General features: G+C 40.4%; 1 protein-coding gene across 4 annotated transcripts in view; it reads right to left on the bottom strand.

Moving 5' to 3' along the window:
* Window positions 1–19,813, bottom strand: part of GDPD1 (glycerophosphodiester phosphodiesterase domain containing 1) — a 56,952-nt gene extending 37,139 nt beyond the window's left edge. For 2 of the 4 annotated variants that reach the window (XM_066363121.1, XM_066363124.1), the window contains exons 1-2: window positions 19,302–19,565; window positions 6,297–6,339 (exon numbers count right to left, since the gene is read on the bottom strand). In XM_066363121.1, the coding sequence (XP_066219218.1) occupies window positions 6,297–6,339; window positions 19,302–19,443 (185 nt within the window). In that variant the 5' untranslated portion in view covers window positions 19,444–19,565. The other 2 variants (XM_066363125.1, XM_066363123.1) reach the window with 2 other exon arrangements.
* Window positions 19,814–21,034: the final 1,221 nt, after the last annotated feature.

Genomic DNA, 21,034 nt, shown 5'->3' with positions numbered 1-21,034 from the left:
GACGCTTTATCCACTGCGCCACCACAGGTCAGGCCCTGTCTCAACTTTTGAGATGCCTTCCTCATTAAGCTTAATCATTTCTTGCTTTTAATTTAAAGTGAGAGGCATGCAGGTCTTCCTTTTACTTCAATACTTAGAGGCTAGTGTAAGGTTATCAACTGGCCTAATTTCAATATTGTTGTGTCTCTGGGAATAGGGAGACCCAAGGAAAGGGAGAGAGCTGGGGAACGCCAGTGAGCAGTCAGAACACACACTGTCTTATATGGCACTCTAAAACAACTTCAATAGTAACATCAAAGATCACTGATCAGAGATCCTCTTAAGAAATATAACAGCAATGAAAAAATTTGAAATATTGCAAGAATTACAAAAACGTGATATAGAGATATAAAGTATTGGAATAATAGAGCCAACAGACTTGCCCAGTGCAGGGTTGCTACAAACTTTCAATTTGTTAAAAAAAAAAAAAAAAAAAGGCCCTGGCCGGTTGGCTCAGTGGTAGAGCGTCAGCCTGGCGTGCAGGAGTCCCGGGTTCAATTCTCGGCCTGGGCACACAGGAGAAGCACCCATCTGCTTCTTCACCCCTCCCCCCTCCTTCCTCTCTGTATCTTTTTTTCCCCTCCCGCAGCCAAGGCTCCATTGGAGCAAAGTTGGCCCGGGCGCTGAGGATGGCTCTGTGGCCTCTGCCTCAGGTGCTAGAATGGCTCTGGTTGCAACAGAGCGACGCCCCAGATGGGCAGAGCATCGCCCCCTGGTGGGCATGCTAGGTGGATCCCGGTAGGGCGCATGCTGGAGTCTGTCTGACTGCCTCCCGTTTCCAACTTCAGAAAAATACAAAAAAAAAAAAAAGAATAAAAAAAAATGATTCAGTATCTGTGAAACACAACAAAGCAAAGCACAATAAAATGAGGTATGCCCATATAAACTTTTATAATGGAAAAATAAGAATGCTTACCTAATGAATATATTATATCTAAAGGACAACATTTGGACACCAATTTATCCACCATCAGCAAAATGAATTACAGCAGGAGTTTGATTTAAGAAAAATAGAGCCTGACCTGTGGTGGCGCAGTGGATAATGCGTTGACCTGGAAATGCTGAGGTCGCCGGTTCGAAACCCTGGGCTTGCCTGGTCAAGGCACATATGGGAGTTGATGCTTCCAGCTCCTCCCCCCCTTCTCTCTCTCTCTGTCTCTCCTCTCTCTCTCTCTCTGTCTCTCCCTCTCCTCTCTAAAATGAATAAATAAATAATTAAAAAAAAAACAAAAATAGAACATCATTTTAAATATATAAGCACTCATGATTCTTATTTTGCCTGTGAATCTCTTAATATGGGGTGAATGTACCTTTTGTTCTATACTTAAACCTAAAACAAAATATTAAAATAGGCCCTGCCAGTTGGCTCAATGGTAGAGTGTCCGCCTGGTATGTGGATATCTCAGGTTTGATTCCTGGTCAGGGCACACAGGAGAAGCGCCCATCTGCTTCTCCAACCCTTCTTGTTCCCCTTCCATCTCTCTTCCCTTCCCGCAGCCATGGCTCGATTGGTTCAAGCAAGTTTGCCTCAGGTGCTGAGGATGGCTTTGTGGCTTCTGCCTCAGACACTAAAAAAAAAAATGGCTTCATTGCTGAGCAACAGAGCAATGGCCCCAGATGGGCAGAGCATTGCCCCATAGTGGGTTTGCCAGGTAGATCCTGGTTGGGGCGCATGCAGGAGCCTGTCTCTGTCTCCCCTCCTCTCACTTAAAAAAAAGAAATTAAAATATTCTACAATTAAAGCATCCAGTTTTAACAATTAAGTAAATTTAGCATTTCTCAAAAAAATGTGGTAATTCATTGGTTAAAAAAGAAAGAATGAAGTGGTGGGAAATGCAAGCATCCAATGATGCGAATTGGATTAGATGATTTTTAAGATCCTTGGCCATCCCAGATCTAATGATTCTAAAAGTGTAGCTGGCAAAATCTGTCTGTGGTGCCAATCACTTATTCATTTTCCCTTACTTCACCTACTTCTTTTTTAACAGAGAGAGAGTCAGAGAGAGGGATAGATAGGGACAGACAGACAGGAACAGAGAGAGATGAGAAGCATCAATCATTAGTTTTTCATGGCGACACCTTAGTTGTTCATTGATTGCTTTCTCATATGTGCATTGACCGCGGGCCTTCAGCAGACCGAGTAATCCTTTGCTTGAGCCAGCGCTAGTGAGCTTTTGCTCAAACCAGATGAGCCTGCGCTCAAGCTGGCGACCTTGGGGTCTCGAACCTGGGTCCTTCCGCATCCCAGTCCAACGCTCTATCCACTGCGCCCCTGCCTGGTCAGGCTTCACCTACCTCTAATGATCTACACTCATTAGCATTCCATTTCAAAAGACTCAATGGCTACTAGCTGCCTTGTGCCAAAGTCTCATACTGCTCCCTCACTCCTAAGTAACCCTCCCCCTTCCGTGTCCTGATTACCAGCTGTCAGAGGGAATAAACCAGCCAACCTGGTTCCTTAATGTAATTCTTACTAAGATGTAAATAATTAAGTTGTTAACTTTAAGTGTCCCCTTTAAAGGTTATCCACCTTTAAAGGAGAGTATTTGTTTGCCAGTTGTATCTCTGTTAGAGCCACAAATATGTAAAAATGAAATCCAAAAAGGAATAAGCAAACAAAAACAGTTTTTAGGTTAGTAGAATTATTTCCTGCATTTAAAAACTTCCTTAAATATTGTTATACTGTCTTAACTTTTTAAAATGTAGAAACTATATGTAACATATATAGCCAACAAACAGTTTTGAAACCAAGGTCCTTTATATAGTTAAAAAAAATAGTACTGCTGACTTTTGGTCACACACGTGTCTTACTTTCTTTTCGTTGTTTTGTATGAGTGTGTAAAGGGAGAAGAGGAGCAGGGGCTATCTGTATTTTCCTGTATTAAAAAAATATTAGATGTATTACCTAGGAAATCTAAGAAAGAAGTTTATGTTTGGCTGAAATGTTGGCTATTTTTTTTTAATGTTTGAGAGTTATATGCAAAACATTATTTATTGTATGCTTACCTCTTATTAACAAACTAATAAATAAAAATTAAGAGCAGCAGTAAGTGTATCTAGGACAATTTGTAAATTATCCTAATAAAATTACCCCAAATTTGACACACAAGCAGCCAGAACATAGCAAGAAATGAATTTGTTTTTATCACTGTAGACTTCAAAATTTTCCATAAATAACAATATGCACCTACTTCAACTGAAGCACCAGATAATTGTAGCAAAATTTCTGACAACCTGATAACAAACACTGAAAAAAGTTAGGGAAGCCAGGCCTCAACATTTCTGGAAAAAGAAACTAAAACTCTAGCTTTAAAAGAAGATGCAAAATTACCTGAAACTCCATGGAAATAATGCATTCAATTTACAACAGGAATTTATGTTAAGAAATTTATTTGAATTTCATTTACTCTTCACAACATTGAGGTTGTACTATCATCCCATTTCACTGATGAGATAATTAGTATTAGATTTCAGTGTTTTCAACTGGTCGGTGGATCAGTGGTTGAAAACCACTGCATTAGATAGACTAAAAAATTTATCATGAAAATCCGGTTGCTGATTAATTACTTTGACTGTCTGCCAACTTATACTTCCAGCTACTGCTAATACAATTTATTTCTCTTACCATTCATGTTAATACCACAGGGATCAAATTGTCCTATGGGTATTTACAAAGGTGGCCTGGTTTAATAACCTAGTTTTATTAGGTCTTAAGAACCAGATTTTATGTACTCAAGAGCTTAGTGACTCCGTGTGTGTGTGTGTGTGTGTGTGTGTGTGTGTATGCGCGCGCGCGCGCATGCATAGTTTTAATTCCTTAGTTTTTGGTTCTATGTTTAGTATGGATGGGGTTCTGTCTCCTTCATCTGTCTTCTGATAATATTCTACTTTTTTTTATTTTATTTTATTATTTTTATTTTTTATTTTATTTATTCATTTCAGAAAGGAGAGAGAGAGGGCGAGAGGGAGAGAGAGAGAGAGAAGAGAGAGAGTATTCTACTTTTTTTTTTAAAGAAACAGTTTTGTTTTTAAATTTTTTTATCTATTGATTTTAGAGAGAGGAAAGGAGAGAGAGACAGAAACATCAATCTGTTCCTGTATGTGCCCTGACTGGGGATTGAACCTGCAACCCCTAAGCATCGTGACAATGCTCTAAGCAACTGAACTACCCGACAAGACTCTGCTTTGTTCTTGATTGCCCCATTCTGTATGTCATTTAGTAAGTAACCAGTAAGAGCCCGTTAGCACTACAGCTAGGTGTTAGGGATTGCGGGATCAGTAAGGAAAGATTCTTGTTCCCAAGTAATTACTTAAGAGCCATATTTATAACGTAAGATGTTATTGAAAGCATTTTACAAATCACATTAAAGGACTTTTTATAAATTGTGAGATGTAATTATTTCTCAGTCAGTCCTAATTATTTCTTCAGTCCCACTATAATATAATGAGCTAATTTTTCATGAATTCTTTTTTTTTAAAGGATTTTTTTTTTTTTTTAGAGAGACAGAAAGAGAGTCAGAGAGAGGGATAGATAGACAGGAACAGAGAGAGATGAGAAGTATCTATCATCAGTTTTTTGTTGCGACACCTTAGTTGTTCATTGATTGCTTTCTCATATGTGCCTTGACCGCGGGCCTTCAGCAGACCGAGTAATCCCTTGCTTGAGCCAGCGACCTTGGGCTCAAGCTGGTGAGCTTTTTGCTCAAGCCAGATGAGCCTGCGCTCAAGACCTCGGGGTCTCGAACCTGGGTTTTCCACATCCCAGTCCGATACTCTATCCACTGCCCCACTGCCTGGTCAGGCTGTTTTTCATGAATTCTTAAGGTCCTTTCAATTTCCTAGACATACTTGGTCCACATATCCTCACATCTTAATCTCAAACATTTCACATTCCTTCTACCAAGTTATTGCTCTTCTAGTCCTAGCATCTTTTCAATTTTCTGGTTAATCTTAACCAGTTTTCCCACACCAACTATTTATACCTCCTCTAATATCTTCACATCTTCACCTCCATGTCATAATATACATGCTTTGCAAAATGTGTATCTAAATATATGTGTGTGTGGGTATCTCAGTGGAAACTGTACACATGAAATTATACTGACTTAGCTATAGCTAGCTAGCTAGATACATATCAGTAGAGAAGAAAAAAGTAATTTAAATTATTCTGTTTAAGTCTGTGACAGGAGAAAAGAATTTGCATTTTAAAGCTTTAAGAAACTTCTGAGGCCCTGGCTGGTTGGCTCAGTGGTAGAGCATCAGCCTGGCGTGTGGAAGTCCCGGATTCAATTCTTGATCAGGGCACAGAGGAGAAGCACCCATCTGCTTCTCCACACTTTTCCCTCTCCTTTTTCTCTATCTCTCTCTTCCCCTCCCTCAGCCAAGGCTCCATTGGAGCAAAGTTGGCCTAGGTGATGAGAATGGCTCCATGGCTTCTGCCTCAAGTGCTAGAATGGCTCCAGTTGCAATGGAGCGACACTCCAGATGGGCTTGCCGTGTGGATCCCGGTCAGGTGCATGTGGGATTCTGTCTCTGCCTCCCCGCTTCTTACTTCAGAGGAAAAAAAAAAAAAGAAACTTTCGAGATTATAGTCAAAAGGCATCATAGTAAGACATGACCAATCCTGGGGGGTAGGATTTAAATGAAACTGAAATAGGGAGTTGTGGTATCTTTGGACTTGATAACAGGAAAAATAATCTCTAAGGTGTGACTGATGAGAAGCAGAACAAAAACATAAACCAAATTCTCCTGATTTCTTAATTGTCATTATGTGCATAAAAGTGGCTTTAAAATTATATAAGGAAATCAATATGGATAGGTAATGTCTTTCATGGAGTTTAACTTTTCACATTTCCTATCTTAGACCAATTACAGGTTCAGGTCTATACAGGAGTTACTGGGTAGATGCATAATCCTAATTGTTAATAGCAGCCAGTGTAACAGTTGTTTCATTTTCTCCTTTTCTCTTTCTCTCTAAGACTAATTAGCATTACACACAGTATGTTCCTTGTTACAAATGTCTTCTTTCAACTTTGAGTATCTTTTGATTACCCAAAACTCTGATCTAGTTTGTTTTTTTTCCCAGTTACGCAGAAGCCAAACACTGTTTGGAACACTTCAGACTACATAAAAAGTAATTTTAAATAAAATAAAAACAACTATCACAAGTGGATGCTACATGGATATATCTTCACTTTGTGAATCACCATCACTTTAAAGATAAACTGTAAAAGAAAAGAATACTCTTATATACTTACTGCTGAAAGGCTGTCATTGTATTCTCCAAATTTTCACCAGCACCTGTAAAAACATTAAATTTAAATTTCATTTACTTAGATATTCTGAATATTTTATTTTTCCATAAATTCATTTAGATAAAATACATCTTCTGCATCCTGATGTTCAGATATTACCTAGACATCAGAAGTGTTTTAAATAATATAATGGTACTTTATTTTTTTTAAGTTGCACTGTGAAGGATCAAAGATCAAAACACAGCCACAGCAATGCATGAGGGTTAGAAGAACCTAAACATGATTTTAAAACTATAATATCTCCTGACCTGTGGTGGCGCAGTGGGTAAAGCGACGACATGGAATGCTGAGGTCACAGGTTCAAATCCCTGGGCTTGCCCGGTCAACGCACATACAGGAAGCAACTACTATGAGTTGATGCTTCCCCTTTCTCCCCCCCTTCTCACTTTCCCTCTCTACCCCACTCTCCAAAAATCAATCAATAAATAAAAAATCTAAAAAAAACCCTATAATACATATCTGCTTGTCACAGAAAAGACAAAAGAGGACTTGGTACATATATACCTCCTCAGATGGAGTTAAATTATCTTTACTCTGGATCCCCATAGTCTCTTATGCATCTCTCTAAGGCATTTATCATACTATAGCATACATTATTTACCTGTCTCTCTCCTTCATTTCCCATTAATTACTTAAAATAAGTGACTGGTTTTTTTTGTTTGTTTTTTGGTTTTTTCAGAGAGAGAGAGGGATAGATAGGGACAGACAGACAGGAATGGAGAGAGATGAGAAGCATCAATCATTAGATTTTTCATTGAGCCTTGCAACACCTTAGTTGTTCATTGATTGCTTTCTCATATGTGCCTTGACCATGGGCCTTCAGCAGACCGAGTAACCCCTTGCTGGAGCCAGCGACTTTGGGTTCAAGCTGGTGGGCTTTTTGCTCAAACCAGATGAGCCCGCACTCAATCTGGCGACCTCGGGGTCTCGAACCTGGGTCCTCTGCATCTCAGTCCAATGCTCTATCCACTGCGCCACCGCCTGGTCAGGCAGTGACTGTGTTTTAATCACCATGGCTGAAGGAAGTCTAGTATAGTAGTTGAGAATGGGACTCTTGGAGTTAGGAACTCTGCTCTAAAATCTATTTGATGTTTGTGTCTCCTTGGAGAAGTTACCTAATCTCTCTGTTAGGCTAAGAACTTCCTTATCTACAAATATGAGGATAACGAAGGCATCTGTCTCATTGCATTGGTATAACTAAATGAATTAACATGCCAGATTCCATGTCATCAATTCAAAAAGAGATAGCTTTTTACTATTTAACATCTCTGAAATTTGGGGGCATTTGACAATGGATGGGAAGAGTTTCTCTTAGCAGTACATAAATATTTGTGCATCTTATAACTAATGGCATTAGATTCAATTTAATGGTGAATATTCAGTAAAAGTAAAGAATTATTGCTATTATTATTACTAATGCCATTATTATAGTAACTAGTATTTGGTGACTAGTGTTTGTCTATTGACTAAAGTAATAAATAATATTGTAATAACAAAAAGAACACAGATAGCCTGACCAGGTGGTGGCGCAGTGGATAGAGCGTCGGACTGGGATGCGGAAGACCCAGGTTTGAGACCCCGAGGTCGCCAGCTTGAGCGTGGGCTCATCTGGTTTAAGCAAAAGCTCACCGCTTGAGCCCAAGGTCGCTGGCTCCAGCAAGGGGTTACTCGGTCTGCTGAAGGCCCGCGGTCAAGGCACATATGAGAAAGCAATCAATGAACAACTAAGGTGTTGCAATGCGCAATGAAAAACTAATGATTGATGCTTCTCATCATCTCTCTGTTCCTGTCTGTCTGTCCCTGTCTATCCCTCTGTCTCTAAAAAAAAAAAAAAAAAAAAAAAAAAAAAAAAAAAAAAAGGACACAGATAAAAAAGTATCTAATTTTTTTTTTTTTTACAGAGAGTCAGAGAGGGATAGACAGGGACGGACAGACAGACAGGAATGGAGAGAGATGAGAAGCATCAATCATTAGTTTTCCCTTGCGCGTTGCAACACCTTAATTGTTCATTGATTGCTTTCTCATACGTGCCTTGACCGTGGGCCTTCAGCAGACAGAGTAACCCCTTGCTCGAGCCAGCAATCTTGGGCTCAAGCTGGTGAGCTTTTGCTCAAACCAGATGAGCCCATGCTCAAGCTGGCAACCTCGGGGTCTCAAACTTGGGTCTTTCGCATCCCAGTCCGATGCTCTATCCACTGCGCCACCGCCCAGTCAGGCAAAAGTATCTAATATTATCTACTATTATAAACTAGGTAAAATCAATTAGCACAACGTGCAGGCCATAAGTTTTAAGATATTTAAACCTAAAATATTTTAGTATAACTAAATAATTCATGGAACGCACAGGGAAAACATTTTGGAAATAAGTTTCCAAATACTTTGGAAAAACAGCTACTTTCTTCTAAACAAAAAGAGGTACTTCAAGTTTAAGGGGCTATTCAAGTATTAGTATTACAGTACTTTGTATACAATACCATCTGAACATATTTAAGAGAATATTAAAATGTTCTTATTCTTTTTTAAAAATATTTGTTTATTTGTTTATTCAATTTTAGACAAAGGAGGGAGAGAGAGAGAGAGAGAGAGAGAGAGAGAGAGAGAAAGAGAGAGAAAGAGAAAGAGAAAGAGAGAAGGGGGAGGAGTAGGAAGCCTCAATTCCCATATGTGCCTTGACCAGGCAAGCCCAGGGTTTCGAACCGGCAACCTCAGAGTTCCAGGTCGACGCTTTATCCACTGTGCCACCACAGGTCAGGCCAATGTTCTTATTCTTTTACATTATTAAATTTTATTTTTATGGCAACCTAGTCATCAACAGAAACTCAAGGTATGAAGAAACAAATATATTAACCTAATATTCTAACATCAGTTGAGCAGAGAGGGGGATGCATACCCCTGTGAAAAAAGCTACTGTGATTTTGTGTTCACATTCATTACTAGAGTTGATGCACAACAGAAAACAGATGAAGTAAACTGGAGATTACAGCTTTTTTTGAAAATGCTGTTTTGAGGTTAAAAAATGACTTAAAAATCCAGTTGGTGCCTATTTTTCTCAAAAACTATAGAAATATGTTATAATCCGATAATCAATATTTCAAGTACAAAGCACTTGAAAATATAAAAAAGAGAAGAGTGCTAAAATGGTTATTAATAGATTAAGTTAAATTACTGACTGCTTATTGTGCCAAAAATAAAACAAACAAACAAAAACAAGGGCGTTTAAAGGATACAGAATTTGAAGGAGCTCTGACCAGCCAAACCTGAACACCATGTTAGTATCAAACTAATGATAGTAACAGATTTCAGACCATTGAACAAAATAGGAAATTCCCAGTCCATTTTAATAAATGGAAAGTTTGATGAGGAACGTGCTATTTATGTAGTTTCAAAGTACTTCCCTACAAAACGTACTAATTACAGAGTAAAGGCCTAACTTCAAAGCACTTCCCTACAAAACTTACTGATTACAAAGAGTAAAGGCATGACTCCACAGTGAGAATGTCTCTCAGAAACCACGTTAAGGAGACGACCAAATTCAACATCATTAGCCCCTTCACGCTGGCAGCAGCTGTGTCCTTTTAATTTCCTTGCTTTTTGGCACAATAAGCAGCGAGTAGTTTAACAAATAGAATTAATCACAGTTATCTCCAGATGGTTGGAATACAAGTGATTTTTTTCTAATATGCATTCTCCTATACTCTTACAAACCCTCTACAAATGAATATGCACTACTTTTAAAGGAGAGGAGAATCCAAGTCTTCAGCACATGACATAAGCCTGGAACATTCTCGTCATCATTTCCTCCTAATATTTCTTTTTTCTTTTCTTTTCTTTTCTCTCTTTCTTTCTTTCTTTCTTTCTTTCTTTCTTTCTTTCTTTCTTAAGAGAGAGAGAGAGAGAAAAGGGAGTAGAAAAGGAGAAAAGATAAGTATCAACTGGTGGTTGCAGCACTTTAGTTCTTCATTGATTGCTTTGTCACATGTGTCTTGACTGGGGGCCTCTGGGTGAGCCAGAAACCTTGGGCTTCAAGCCAGCAGCCATGGGGTCATGTCTATGATCCCACGCTCAAGCCAGGGACCCTGTGCTCAAGACAGTGACCTTGGGGTTTTGAACCTGGGTCTTCAGCATCCCAGGTCAACGCTCTGTCTACTGTGTCATCGCCTGGTCAGGCCTCCTCCCAATGTCTCTTAATGTTAATTCAGAATGAATTCACTTCTCAACTCCTCCACAAAAGTACTTTCTTATCACTTCAAATTACAGTGATTCTTATTACAGACAAGAGGTAGTTAAACTGGCAGATCCCAGCTATGTTGGTCTAAGGACTTTTACTGACTACCTCAAAGAGCCTCAGAAATCGACTTCTAAAACTTATTAATTTATTTAAAAATAACAGTAAACCTATTTCAAGTTAACATACATTTTATTTTATTTTTTTTAAAGATAAGCCTTTTTATTTTATTTTATTTATTCATTTTATAAAGGAGAGAGAGAGGGAAAGAGAGAGAGGAGAGAGACAGAGAGAGAAGGGGTGGAGGAGCAGGAAGCCTCAACTCCCATATGTGCCTTGACCAGGCAAGCCCAGGGTTTTGAACCGGCGACCTCAGCATTTCCAGGTTGACACTTTATCCACTGCGCCACCACAGGTCAGGCGTTAACATACTTTTTTTTTTTTTTTTTTCATTTTTCTGAAGCTGGAAACAGGGAGAGACAGTCAGACAGACTCCCGCATGCGCCCGACCGGGATCCACCCGGCACGCCCACCATGGGGCGGCGCTCTGCCCACCAGGGGGCGATGCTCTGCCCATCCTGGGCGTCGCCATATTGCGACCAGAGCCACTCTAGCGCCTGGGGCAGAGGCCAAGGAGCCATCCCCAGCGCCCGGGCCATCTTTGCTCCAATGGAGCCTTGGCTGCGGGAGGGGAAGAGAGAGACAGAGAGGAAAGTGCGGCGGAGGGGTGGAGAAGCAGATGGGCGCTTCTCCTGTGTGCCCTGGCCGGGAATCGAACCCGGGTCCTCCGCACGCTAGGCCGACGCTCTACCGCTGAGCCAACCGGCCAGGGCCAACATACATTTTATAATAAGTAACTATCTTCCAAAAAATTTATGAGGAGCATTGTTTGACGTCTTTGCAAATCTCTTTAATGTCTGGCTAAATATGTAGAAGGCAGCTAGATTCTCATGTCTGCTTCATACATACATATCAACAGATATGTAGTTAGAAAAGACTCTTCTTTGATACTGCACCAAAATTCAACAAGAGGTAGTTTTTTTCAAAGTTAAAATGGAATATGAACCATATCAATAACCTTTTTATACTGTTGTCTAGAAATGCATTGGTCCATTGTGAACTTCGAACAGATCTTTCACCTGTGCATGGTTATATAATTGCAGGCACTAGTCTTTTGGAAAATATTGATTCACTGAATTATGCTAAGCTGTAAATGCTGACACGTTTCATTATACAATATTTTTTAAAAATCTCACCAGGGGAATCTTTGAGATTGGAAAGCTATCAAGCTCACAGCGAAAGATGCAAGCTTTCAACATTCTAATTTTTACTTAAAAGCTCAAATTTAATCATTGGCTCTGCCTTCAAGAAGGCAGCTAGGTCTTTTCCCCCTAATGAGAGATATGCTTTCATTTTCAAGTACAGATCTGCTGTATATTCAAGTATGAATAACCAGTTTGTCAGTTTTGTAAGTAAAAACGGTGTTCGGTGGGAAAGAGGGTTAATTCAGCTCACAACTCAAATGACTGCACGAGACCTTTTCTGAAGATAGCCGTCACCCCTTTGGTTGCAGCAACTGTTCTGCAATTATGTCACATAGAACATTGAAAGTTATGTGTATTCAAGGGTTGAAGTTGAATAAAATCAATAATTTTTAATAACACATCAAAGATATTCTTAAGAGCAGCTGGCTGTTTTTTAAACTGTGAGTGCAGGTGCAGAATACAATGGCTACTGGTATACTTGGCACCGCGGCTTTCCTTCTCGGTAAGGAGGTAGCAGGTTGACCCGCTATTGCTATTGCACCATTGGAGCAAATGCCAACAAAGTGAAAAAGATAAATAAATAATGTCTTATGAAAATAGTTTTAACCTTCCAGAACCACAAAAGGGTCTTGGGGACTCCCTGGAGCCCACAGACCACATTTTAAAAGCCATTGTCTTAAATAATCAATGATGATAAAAGTAACAGGAGTGCTTACTTCTGGGGATGGAGGAGGGAACACAAAGGAATCTTATATGATTCTAGAAATGTTCTATATCTTCATCTAAGTGGTGGCTACCTAGATGTGTACCTATATATATATATATATTTTTTTTTTAATTAAGCTGTACAATCAAGATGAGTGCTACTAACTTACATATGTTATACCTTTTTTTTTTTTTTTAATTTTATTTATTCATTTTAGAGAGGAGAGAGAGAGCGACAGAGAGAGAAGGTGGGGAGGAACAGGAAGCATCAACTCCCATATGTGCCCTGACCAGGCAAGCCCAGGGTTTCGAACCAGCAACCTCAGCATTTCCAGGTAGACGCTTTATCCACTGCGCCACCACAGGTCAGGCTGTTATACCTTTTTTTTTAAGTGAGAAAAGGGGAGACAGTGAGACAGACTCCTGCATGCACCCTGACTGGGATCCACAGGGCAACCCATCTGGGGCCGATGCTTGAATCAACAGAGCTATCCTCAGCACCCTCTGCCAAGGCTCGGACTAATGAAGCCACTGGCTGCGGGAGGGGAAGAGAGAGAGAGAGGGAGGAGAGGGAGGGGGAGAGAAGCAGATAGTCACTTCTCTTGTGTGCCCTGACCGGGAATCAACCTTGGGGTGTCCATACGCCAGACCAATGCTCTACACACTGAGCCAACCGGCCAGGGCCCTACCTTTTTTTTTTTTAATTAGTTCTAAGTCTTATAATTTTTATCATCTGGTATATTCAACTAAACCCTAAGAAGGCTTTTTGAAGGCAAGTATTGAGGGGAACGTCTATCCCCCATGGCCTGTTTCCACCTAGTGAAGGGAAATTCTACTCTAGTCCCCAAAAAGGGAAAGAGTAGAAGGAACACTTCTAATTCTTCTTTACTCCCTCACACAGTTCTCCCCATGGGAGCAGAACTGACTAGGAGACAGAGTTGTCTGTCCCCCTGTAATCCACTTCATTTGTAGTGGCCCACCGTCAGCAGGCACAAAATTTCTGCTCATCTATACAGAAAGTTTGTCAAGGCAGGCCCTACTCGTGTAAGGACAAGGCCTCCAGTTTTAGTGTAAAGTTCAATTTAGAGAGGACATTACAAAGTCCAAATTCAGCTCTATTAGTATTTTCTGATGCTGGTATTTTGTTTTAAAATTAGTTCCAAACTTGCAAAAGGAAAGTGAGCCATGTTCTTTATAAGCCTTCTCAATTCCAATAGCAAGGGCTTTGTAATATACATCTTTTTGTGTGTGTCGGCTCTTTGGGGGAAAGGAGTTAGGGAAAAGTTAGGATGGAGTTTTAGACAGTGCTTCACAATTACTTTGTGATTGGCTAATTTCTTTTAAGATAGGAAAATAAAGAAAACATTATTTTTTGTACCTTTAATTAGATTTAAAGGAAAGAAACATCTGTCCATTGTCCTTTTGACCTCCCAAATGTTTTATATATCAATAAACTTTCCATAAACATTGTAGACTTGCCTGACTGGTGGTGACATAGTGGATAGAACGTTGACCTGGGACACTGAGGTCCCAGGTTCAAAACCCCTAGGTCACCGGCTTGAGTGCAGGCTCACCAGCTTGACTGCGGGGGTTGCCGGCCTGAACATGGGATCATAGATATGATCCCATGGTCATTGGCTTGAGCTCAAAGGTCACTGGCTTGGCTGGAGCCCCCAGTCAAGGCACATATGATAAGCAATCAACGAACAACTAAAAGTGCTGCAACTATGAGTTGATACTTCTCATCTCTCTCCTTTCCCATCTGTCTGTATATCTCTCTCTTGCTTGCTAAAAAGAAAAATAGGCCTGACCTGTGGTGGCCCAGTGGATAAAGCAGCGACCTGGAACGCTGAGGTTGCTGTTTCTAAACCCTAGGTTTGCCTGGTCAAGGCACATATGGGAGTCGGTGCTACCTGCTCCTCCCCTCTTCTCTCTCTCCTCTAAAATGAATAAAGTTAAAAAAATAAAAATAAAAAATAAAAAAATAAACATTGTAGGTTTGTTTTACAGGTATGGCCCAACCACCATCATTTACATGTTTGAATACGTGATATATGCATGTATGATGTTTAAAAATCAATGACAAATATGACAATGTGCACCAAGCACAAAAGAACAACATTCTATTTCTTTTTCTTTTTACTTAGAGGCAGAGAGGCAGAGAGACAGACTCCTGCATGCGCCCCAACCGGGATCCACCCAACAAGCCCACTAGAGGTGATGTTCTGCCCATCTGGAGCCACTGCTCCATTGCTCTGAATGGAGCTATTTCAGCACCTGAGGTGAGGCCATGGAGCCATCCTCAGCGCCTGGGGTCAACCTGCTTGAATTGAGCCATGGCTATGGGAAAGGAAGAGAGAAAAAGAGAGAGGAAGGGGAAGCGGTGGAGAAGCTGATGGTCACTTCTCCTATGTGCCCTGACTGGGAATCAAACCCAAGATTTCCACACGCCAGGCCGATGCTCTACTGCTGAACCAACTAGCCAGGGCCCAAGCACAACCTTCAAAATTAAATATTTTCTGAAATTGGAAAACAATTTAGTGCAAATAAAACATATCTTAACATCTGAATATCCTATCTCAACTCAAAATGAAGTTATTTACAAAATCAAATAACAAAGTAAGTACCTTCTTCATTTCTAAATTCATTTGTTCATTCAACATTTACAGTATGCCTTAGAAATAGTGTATGTAATTTATTTAGGGTCATAAAGAGTTTGTAAGAACTATAGTTAGCATATGCAAAAGATATGGGTCCCTTGGAACAGTGCAGAATTGTTTCTTTCAAGGGGAAAAAACCTTTTGAAATTTATATTTGCATATATAAGAAAAAAATTAAACATCAATAGCACAGAAGCACAGGATGATATTCAAACTGTGTATTGATACACAAACAGCATTTAGCAACTAACCATCACATGTATGCTCTCTTTAATAGTAAATGGTTTATCATGTATCTTGTCATAACTTCAATAATGTTTCTGTAATAACTTTTCTAAACTTGTACACAGTTTAAAAGATATATGTATATATATATATATACACACACACATATCTTCATTGCTGAAAATCAGCACATTTGAGTTTGTTTTATTAAGTTGGAAAACACTGTTAAACAAATAATAAGTGATTACATTGCTAAGATATCAGTAGGAATGAGCAAGGCAGCTGGAAGTGTTTTCAGTGAGAAGTGAGGAAGAGTTCCTTAAAAATAAGAAAGAGGGAACAAGAGCTGAAAAGACAGAATCGATACCCTGACGTGGGACATGTTGCAACTGCAGAATTGCTACTTCCAGTGACACCTGGAGACGCAAACTGAGGCCTCAATTTCCTCCTTGAACAACTAAGTCAAGTTTAGGACCCAGGAGCAGTCAGTATCCAAGAGCAAGCTTTACCCTCAAACTTATCACCTGCCAAATCAACCTGCGGCAGGACGCCCAGATTGTGACAGTACCCTGCCTTGATTCCAAGGGTGAAAGATTAGAAGGGAAGGGTAAGATTGGATCAGTTGGTAATTTTTTTCAATTCTTTGACCACTAAGCCCTAATAAATAGATCTCTTTTTAAAAAGCCTGTTGCTTAATTCAATTGGTCCACAGAGACAGGTTAGGGAGTATTAAAATAAGTTATTTCCTCGCTATCCTATCTCTACCTGAAATAAATGTATATACAGTATAATTCCAAATACAGGACAATATATAGTTAGAGGAGATACTTCAAAATGTTAACAGAGATTATGTCCAGATAGTAAAGTTTAGGAACCATTTTTTCTTTTCTCATTTTCGTACTTTCCAAATTTTCTACAATGAACATGAGTTATTTATGCAATTGGGAATATATTAATAAAATTCACAATTTCATACAGAAATTAAGAAAACGGCCTTTGAGAGAATTACCTATTCCCCATTTAATCCAAAGGGTATATCTTTGGTCCTACTGGTGTTTCATCAATGCATTGTAGTTATATGTTCTTGATCAAATAAATTTAAGTAACACATGTATAGTATCTAGCATGCAGCAGAAAATTAGCTATTATTTTAATTATTTGTTAATATCTATACTAGAGGCTGGAGATGAAAGAATTAATAAAATCTAAAACTTGGCTTTGAGGAATTCACAGACTACTAATGGAAGCAGATGTATTAATATATCCTATTACAATATAATGCAATACAATGTATGCTTTAAGGGTAAGAACAAAGCAAACCTACAGCATTTAACTTTTGAAACAGAATATTTTCCATTTTCAAAGGCAGTCAATGTTAATACAAATGTGGATTCCCTGTATCCATGCTTATATTTTCAATTTTTACAATTTTCTGTACAACTAATTCTCTAACAACTCAAAGAGAAGGCAAATGCTCTCCATTTATAGATAAGGAAAACTCAGGCTTATTCCCAAGGCCTGGGTGGGTCCAGTGGCTGACTCAGGTGATAACGCTTTTATAGCAAGACATAATATAGTACCTGTTAAGAGTTTCAAGTTATAGCAATTCAAGTGCAAATACTTTAAACACAAATAGCAATCAATGTTTCAATCTTAGAATGGTCATACATCTGGTTTATGTGAAATATCAGTTATGACAATTAGAGTCTAAATGTTAATGATACACAGAGACACTAGTGATTGCTGTTATCAGTGGCCAAGAAAAAAAATAAAAAGCAAGCAAGGAGGTGACTCCTTAAGTCTATTATTTTCCAAAAACAGTACCTTGAATTACAAAATGTTTTTAAAAAAAAAAAATATATATATATATATATCTCCTCTATCACTCTGAATTCAACTGTATTATTTGGTGTACACACTCTGCAAAAGTGTAGTAAACACTAACACACTGAAACTTTCTACAATGCTTTAGCCCAGTGGTCCCCAACCCCCGGGCCGCGGACTGGTAGCAGTCCGTGGGCCATTTGGTACCGGTTCGCAGAGAAAGAATAAATAACTTACATTATTTCCGTTTTATTTATATTTAAGTCTGAATGATGTTTTATTTTTAAAAAATGACCAGATTCCCTCTGTTACATCCGTCTAAGACTCACTCTTGACGCTTATCTCGGTCACGTGATACATTTATCCGTCCCACCCTAAAGGCCAGTCCATGAAAATATTTTCTGACATTAAACCAGTCCATGGCCCAAAAAAGGTTGAGGACCACTGCTTTAGCCCATTATAGGAGTAAAACAGATTTTGAGATATTTAACAAGATTATTTCTACTAAAATAAAATTTAGAGCATCCATAATGACAGTTTAGATAGCTTTTTAGAGACTCTTGGTATGGTTTGGGTTTTTAGTAAATGCTTTTCTTTTTAAAACTCAGTAAACACAACTGTAGTGTGTACTGATTTGTCTCAGGACTAGACCATCACCACTGAAAAGTGCTTCTACAGTAACAACTGAAACACTAAAAGTTGGTTTGCGAGTTTAATGGTTGAAGGCATATTATTAGTACATTAGTCATATGTAGGTCCTACAGTTTAACTATGTATCTACTAAAATACAGATAAACCAAATAAGAAATAACATGGCATATAGCAGGTGACAACTGAAAACCTTTGATGCTTTTCCTGAGTTGGAGACTAGCATAACCACTGAAGTCACGTTTAGTACTATGTGTAACTGGTAAAATTAAACGGAAGAATGCTAATTATTTCTGTGATATTTAAACCCTTATTCCCAGCCAATTCTTGTTAGAAAAGGAGTTACAGTACAAAGTCACGTTTTAGGCTATAAATTTAGAAATTTACCATTTCAAGTATTAGTCTGCAAATTCCAAGCAATTTTATCCTGGTTACTATTCAACTCTAAAGAATAATGTTGATTGAAATAATCCAATTTCACATTTTATACATCATGCTTGAATGAAACAGACACTTATTCAATAATGAAGAGGCAAGATCTGGCCTGCAGTCTGGGAAATTAGAGGGTAGATTATCCAGTTTCCTTTTAGCAGGACATATTTCCAAAAGAAACTATTTTTTTTCTTTAAACAATACTGTCCTGTCACAAACTAAATCATCTTTCTGTCTTTTGGAAATCCACGTGTCATTGCTGGGGTGCAGGGTGGGGCTTTAAAAAAAATAAACGGGTGCAAAGTTTGCAGACTTGGGAACCTGGACGTTTCAATTTCTGTCCTAGCCCAGTCTAAGTTCTAATTGCGACCTTGGAAAGTGTACCCGCCTCAGAGACTCAGTTTCCCTTTCTTATCAATTTTCATGCTAAGAGTGGGGGCAGTGGGGAGAAAGCGTGGGGCCGGGCCCCAGCGACTGCAGATACCTGGGCTGCAGCACGCTTCAGGTGCACGCAGTTCTTCAGCTCCGGAAAACTACGGCCCAGGATCTCCCCACAAGCTCAGTCACTGGCTCACAGCGAGCAGCCTGTCCCCGGTTCCCCAGCCGGGTACCCCCCACCCCGGACTCCCCGCCTGGAGCCTCCCTGCGCGGTCATTCTTCCGTCCGCCGAGAAACTCTCCATCTACCCTTCATTTTCACCCTGGTCCTCCTCCTTCTGAGAATCCCTGGCACGGCTGCACTCAAGAAATCCTCACCTTGGCTTTGTCTGAAGACCCCTTCCTTTCCCACAGGAGACCTCCCTTCACATCTCCTTCACCTCCGGGGGAGCTCTCTATTCACACATCCTCATTCTTCCTCAGACTCTCACGTATTTTCACCCTCCAGCCTTCTGCGGAGCTCCAAAGGGCCTCCCTCAAAAGCCTACCCCCCATCCCCGCCATCGGGTTCTGGGGACCCCTCTCACCTCCGCGGTGAGAGATGTGTTTACTGAGGAATCGCTGCTTCTTTCTTTGGTGCAGCAAGGTCGGGTACTTGAGCAACAAAAATGAGGTCACCAAATACCCTCCCAGGGTGGAGAGAAGGTAAAAAGCCGCAGTGGACGACATCTCAGCCACTGTGTGGGAAATCTCCCACTCCGGGCCCTCTGAACTCTGCAGCGGCGGTCGCAACGACTGCGGCGGCGTCGGCTGCTCCAAGTCTACTCGCCCCCAGCCGGTGCCAGCGGAGCAGCGCACTTACCCGCGCCGGCCCACCACGCAGGCGCAGCCAGACCCCGGTGCCGGAGCAACAAAGGGGCTTCCGCACGCAGGCGCGCTGCGGCTGCTGGGTAGGAGCCCACAGAGGACCTGTAATGAGCTTTTGTCACCTATCTTTGTGGTCTAGCCCACGGCGCTTCGAAAAGGCTCCAAACTGAGGCTAAAGCTTGGAAATGTGCCAGCGCCTTCGCCATCACTCGGGCAGAAACAGCAGTTCAAGGACAGCCTGCAGGAAGGCCTGACAGGATTAGAAAATCCACATCAAAAAGGAAAGACTCCAGCGTGTGACTTAGCCCTTGGAAATGCAAAGAACTCTTACAGATGGAGTTAAAGCCTGCTAAACCAAATAATAAACCCAACCATTTGTCTAGCTAGCTAAGGGAGAACTTTCCCTATTGTAACACATACCCATGAAAGGTACCAATATATCAATAAAATATCATATTTGAGGGATGGACTCTTCTCTCATTATATTATGAAAATACAATCACCGTGCTTTGTACATGATAGGCAGTCAGGAAATATTTGTTGATTTACAAGTCCATTTAAAGTATGGAAACATTATTTAAAAATACGGAAACGTTGAAAGGCTTAGGTTATCACTTAAAAGTCTTAGGAAGACCAGAAACTGAATTCCAGAAGCCTCAACTAGTACCTTCTTCACCCCCACACATTCCAAACTACTCCAAAGGTTTAAATGCAAAAGAACCCAGGGCCAAGGGAGAGAATTTGGCAAGAGCAAGTCTTCCACAGAAGTAGAATGCTGAAAAATGCTTTAAAAAGAGAGGAATGGGGAGAGGGAGAGAGAGGCAGAAACATTGATTTGTTGTTCTATTTATGATATTTATGCATCCATTGGTTGTCTTGTATGTGACCTGACCAGAAATCAAGCTCATAACCTTGGGGTATCAGGACCACACTCTAAACAGCTAAGCTACCAGGCCAGATAAAATGATTATTTAAAATCCTGTGGTTCGCCCTGGCCGGTTGGCTCAGTGGTAGAGCGTTGGCCTGGTGTGCAGGAGTCCCGGGTTCGATTCCCAGCCAGGGCATACAGGAGAAGCGCCCATCTGCTTCTCTACCCCTCCCCCTCTCCTTCCTCTCTGTCTCTCTCTTCCCCTCCCGCAGCCAAGGCTCCATTGGAGCAAAGTTGGCCCGAGCACTGAGGATGGCTCTCTGGCCTCTGCCTCAGGCGCTAGAATGGCTCTGGTTGCAACAGAGCATCGCCCCCTAGTGGGCATGCCGGGTGGATCCCCGTCGGGCACATGTGGGAGTCTGTCTGACTGCCTCCCCGTTTCCAACTTCAGAAAAATACAAAAAAAAAAAAAAATCCTGTGGTTCATATTCTGGTTTCTCTTCCGATTGCATAACTTTTGCCTTTTAAAAATCTGTGGCTCTGTTCTGCTTCTTAATCTGTAAAATGAGAAAATTTTTTTTTTAC

The sequence above is a fragment of the Saccopteryx leptura genome, chromosome 2 (genome assembly GCF_036850995.1).
Source record: "Saccopteryx leptura isolate mSacLep1 chromosome 2, mSacLep1_pri_phased_curated, whole genome shotgun sequence".
Lineage (NCBI taxonomy): Eukaryota > Metazoa > Chordata > Mammalia > Chiroptera > Emballonuridae > Saccopteryx > Saccopteryx leptura.
The sequence above is the reverse complement of the archived record's forward strand: the minus strand, read 5'-3'. Positions and strand labels throughout refer to the sequence as shown.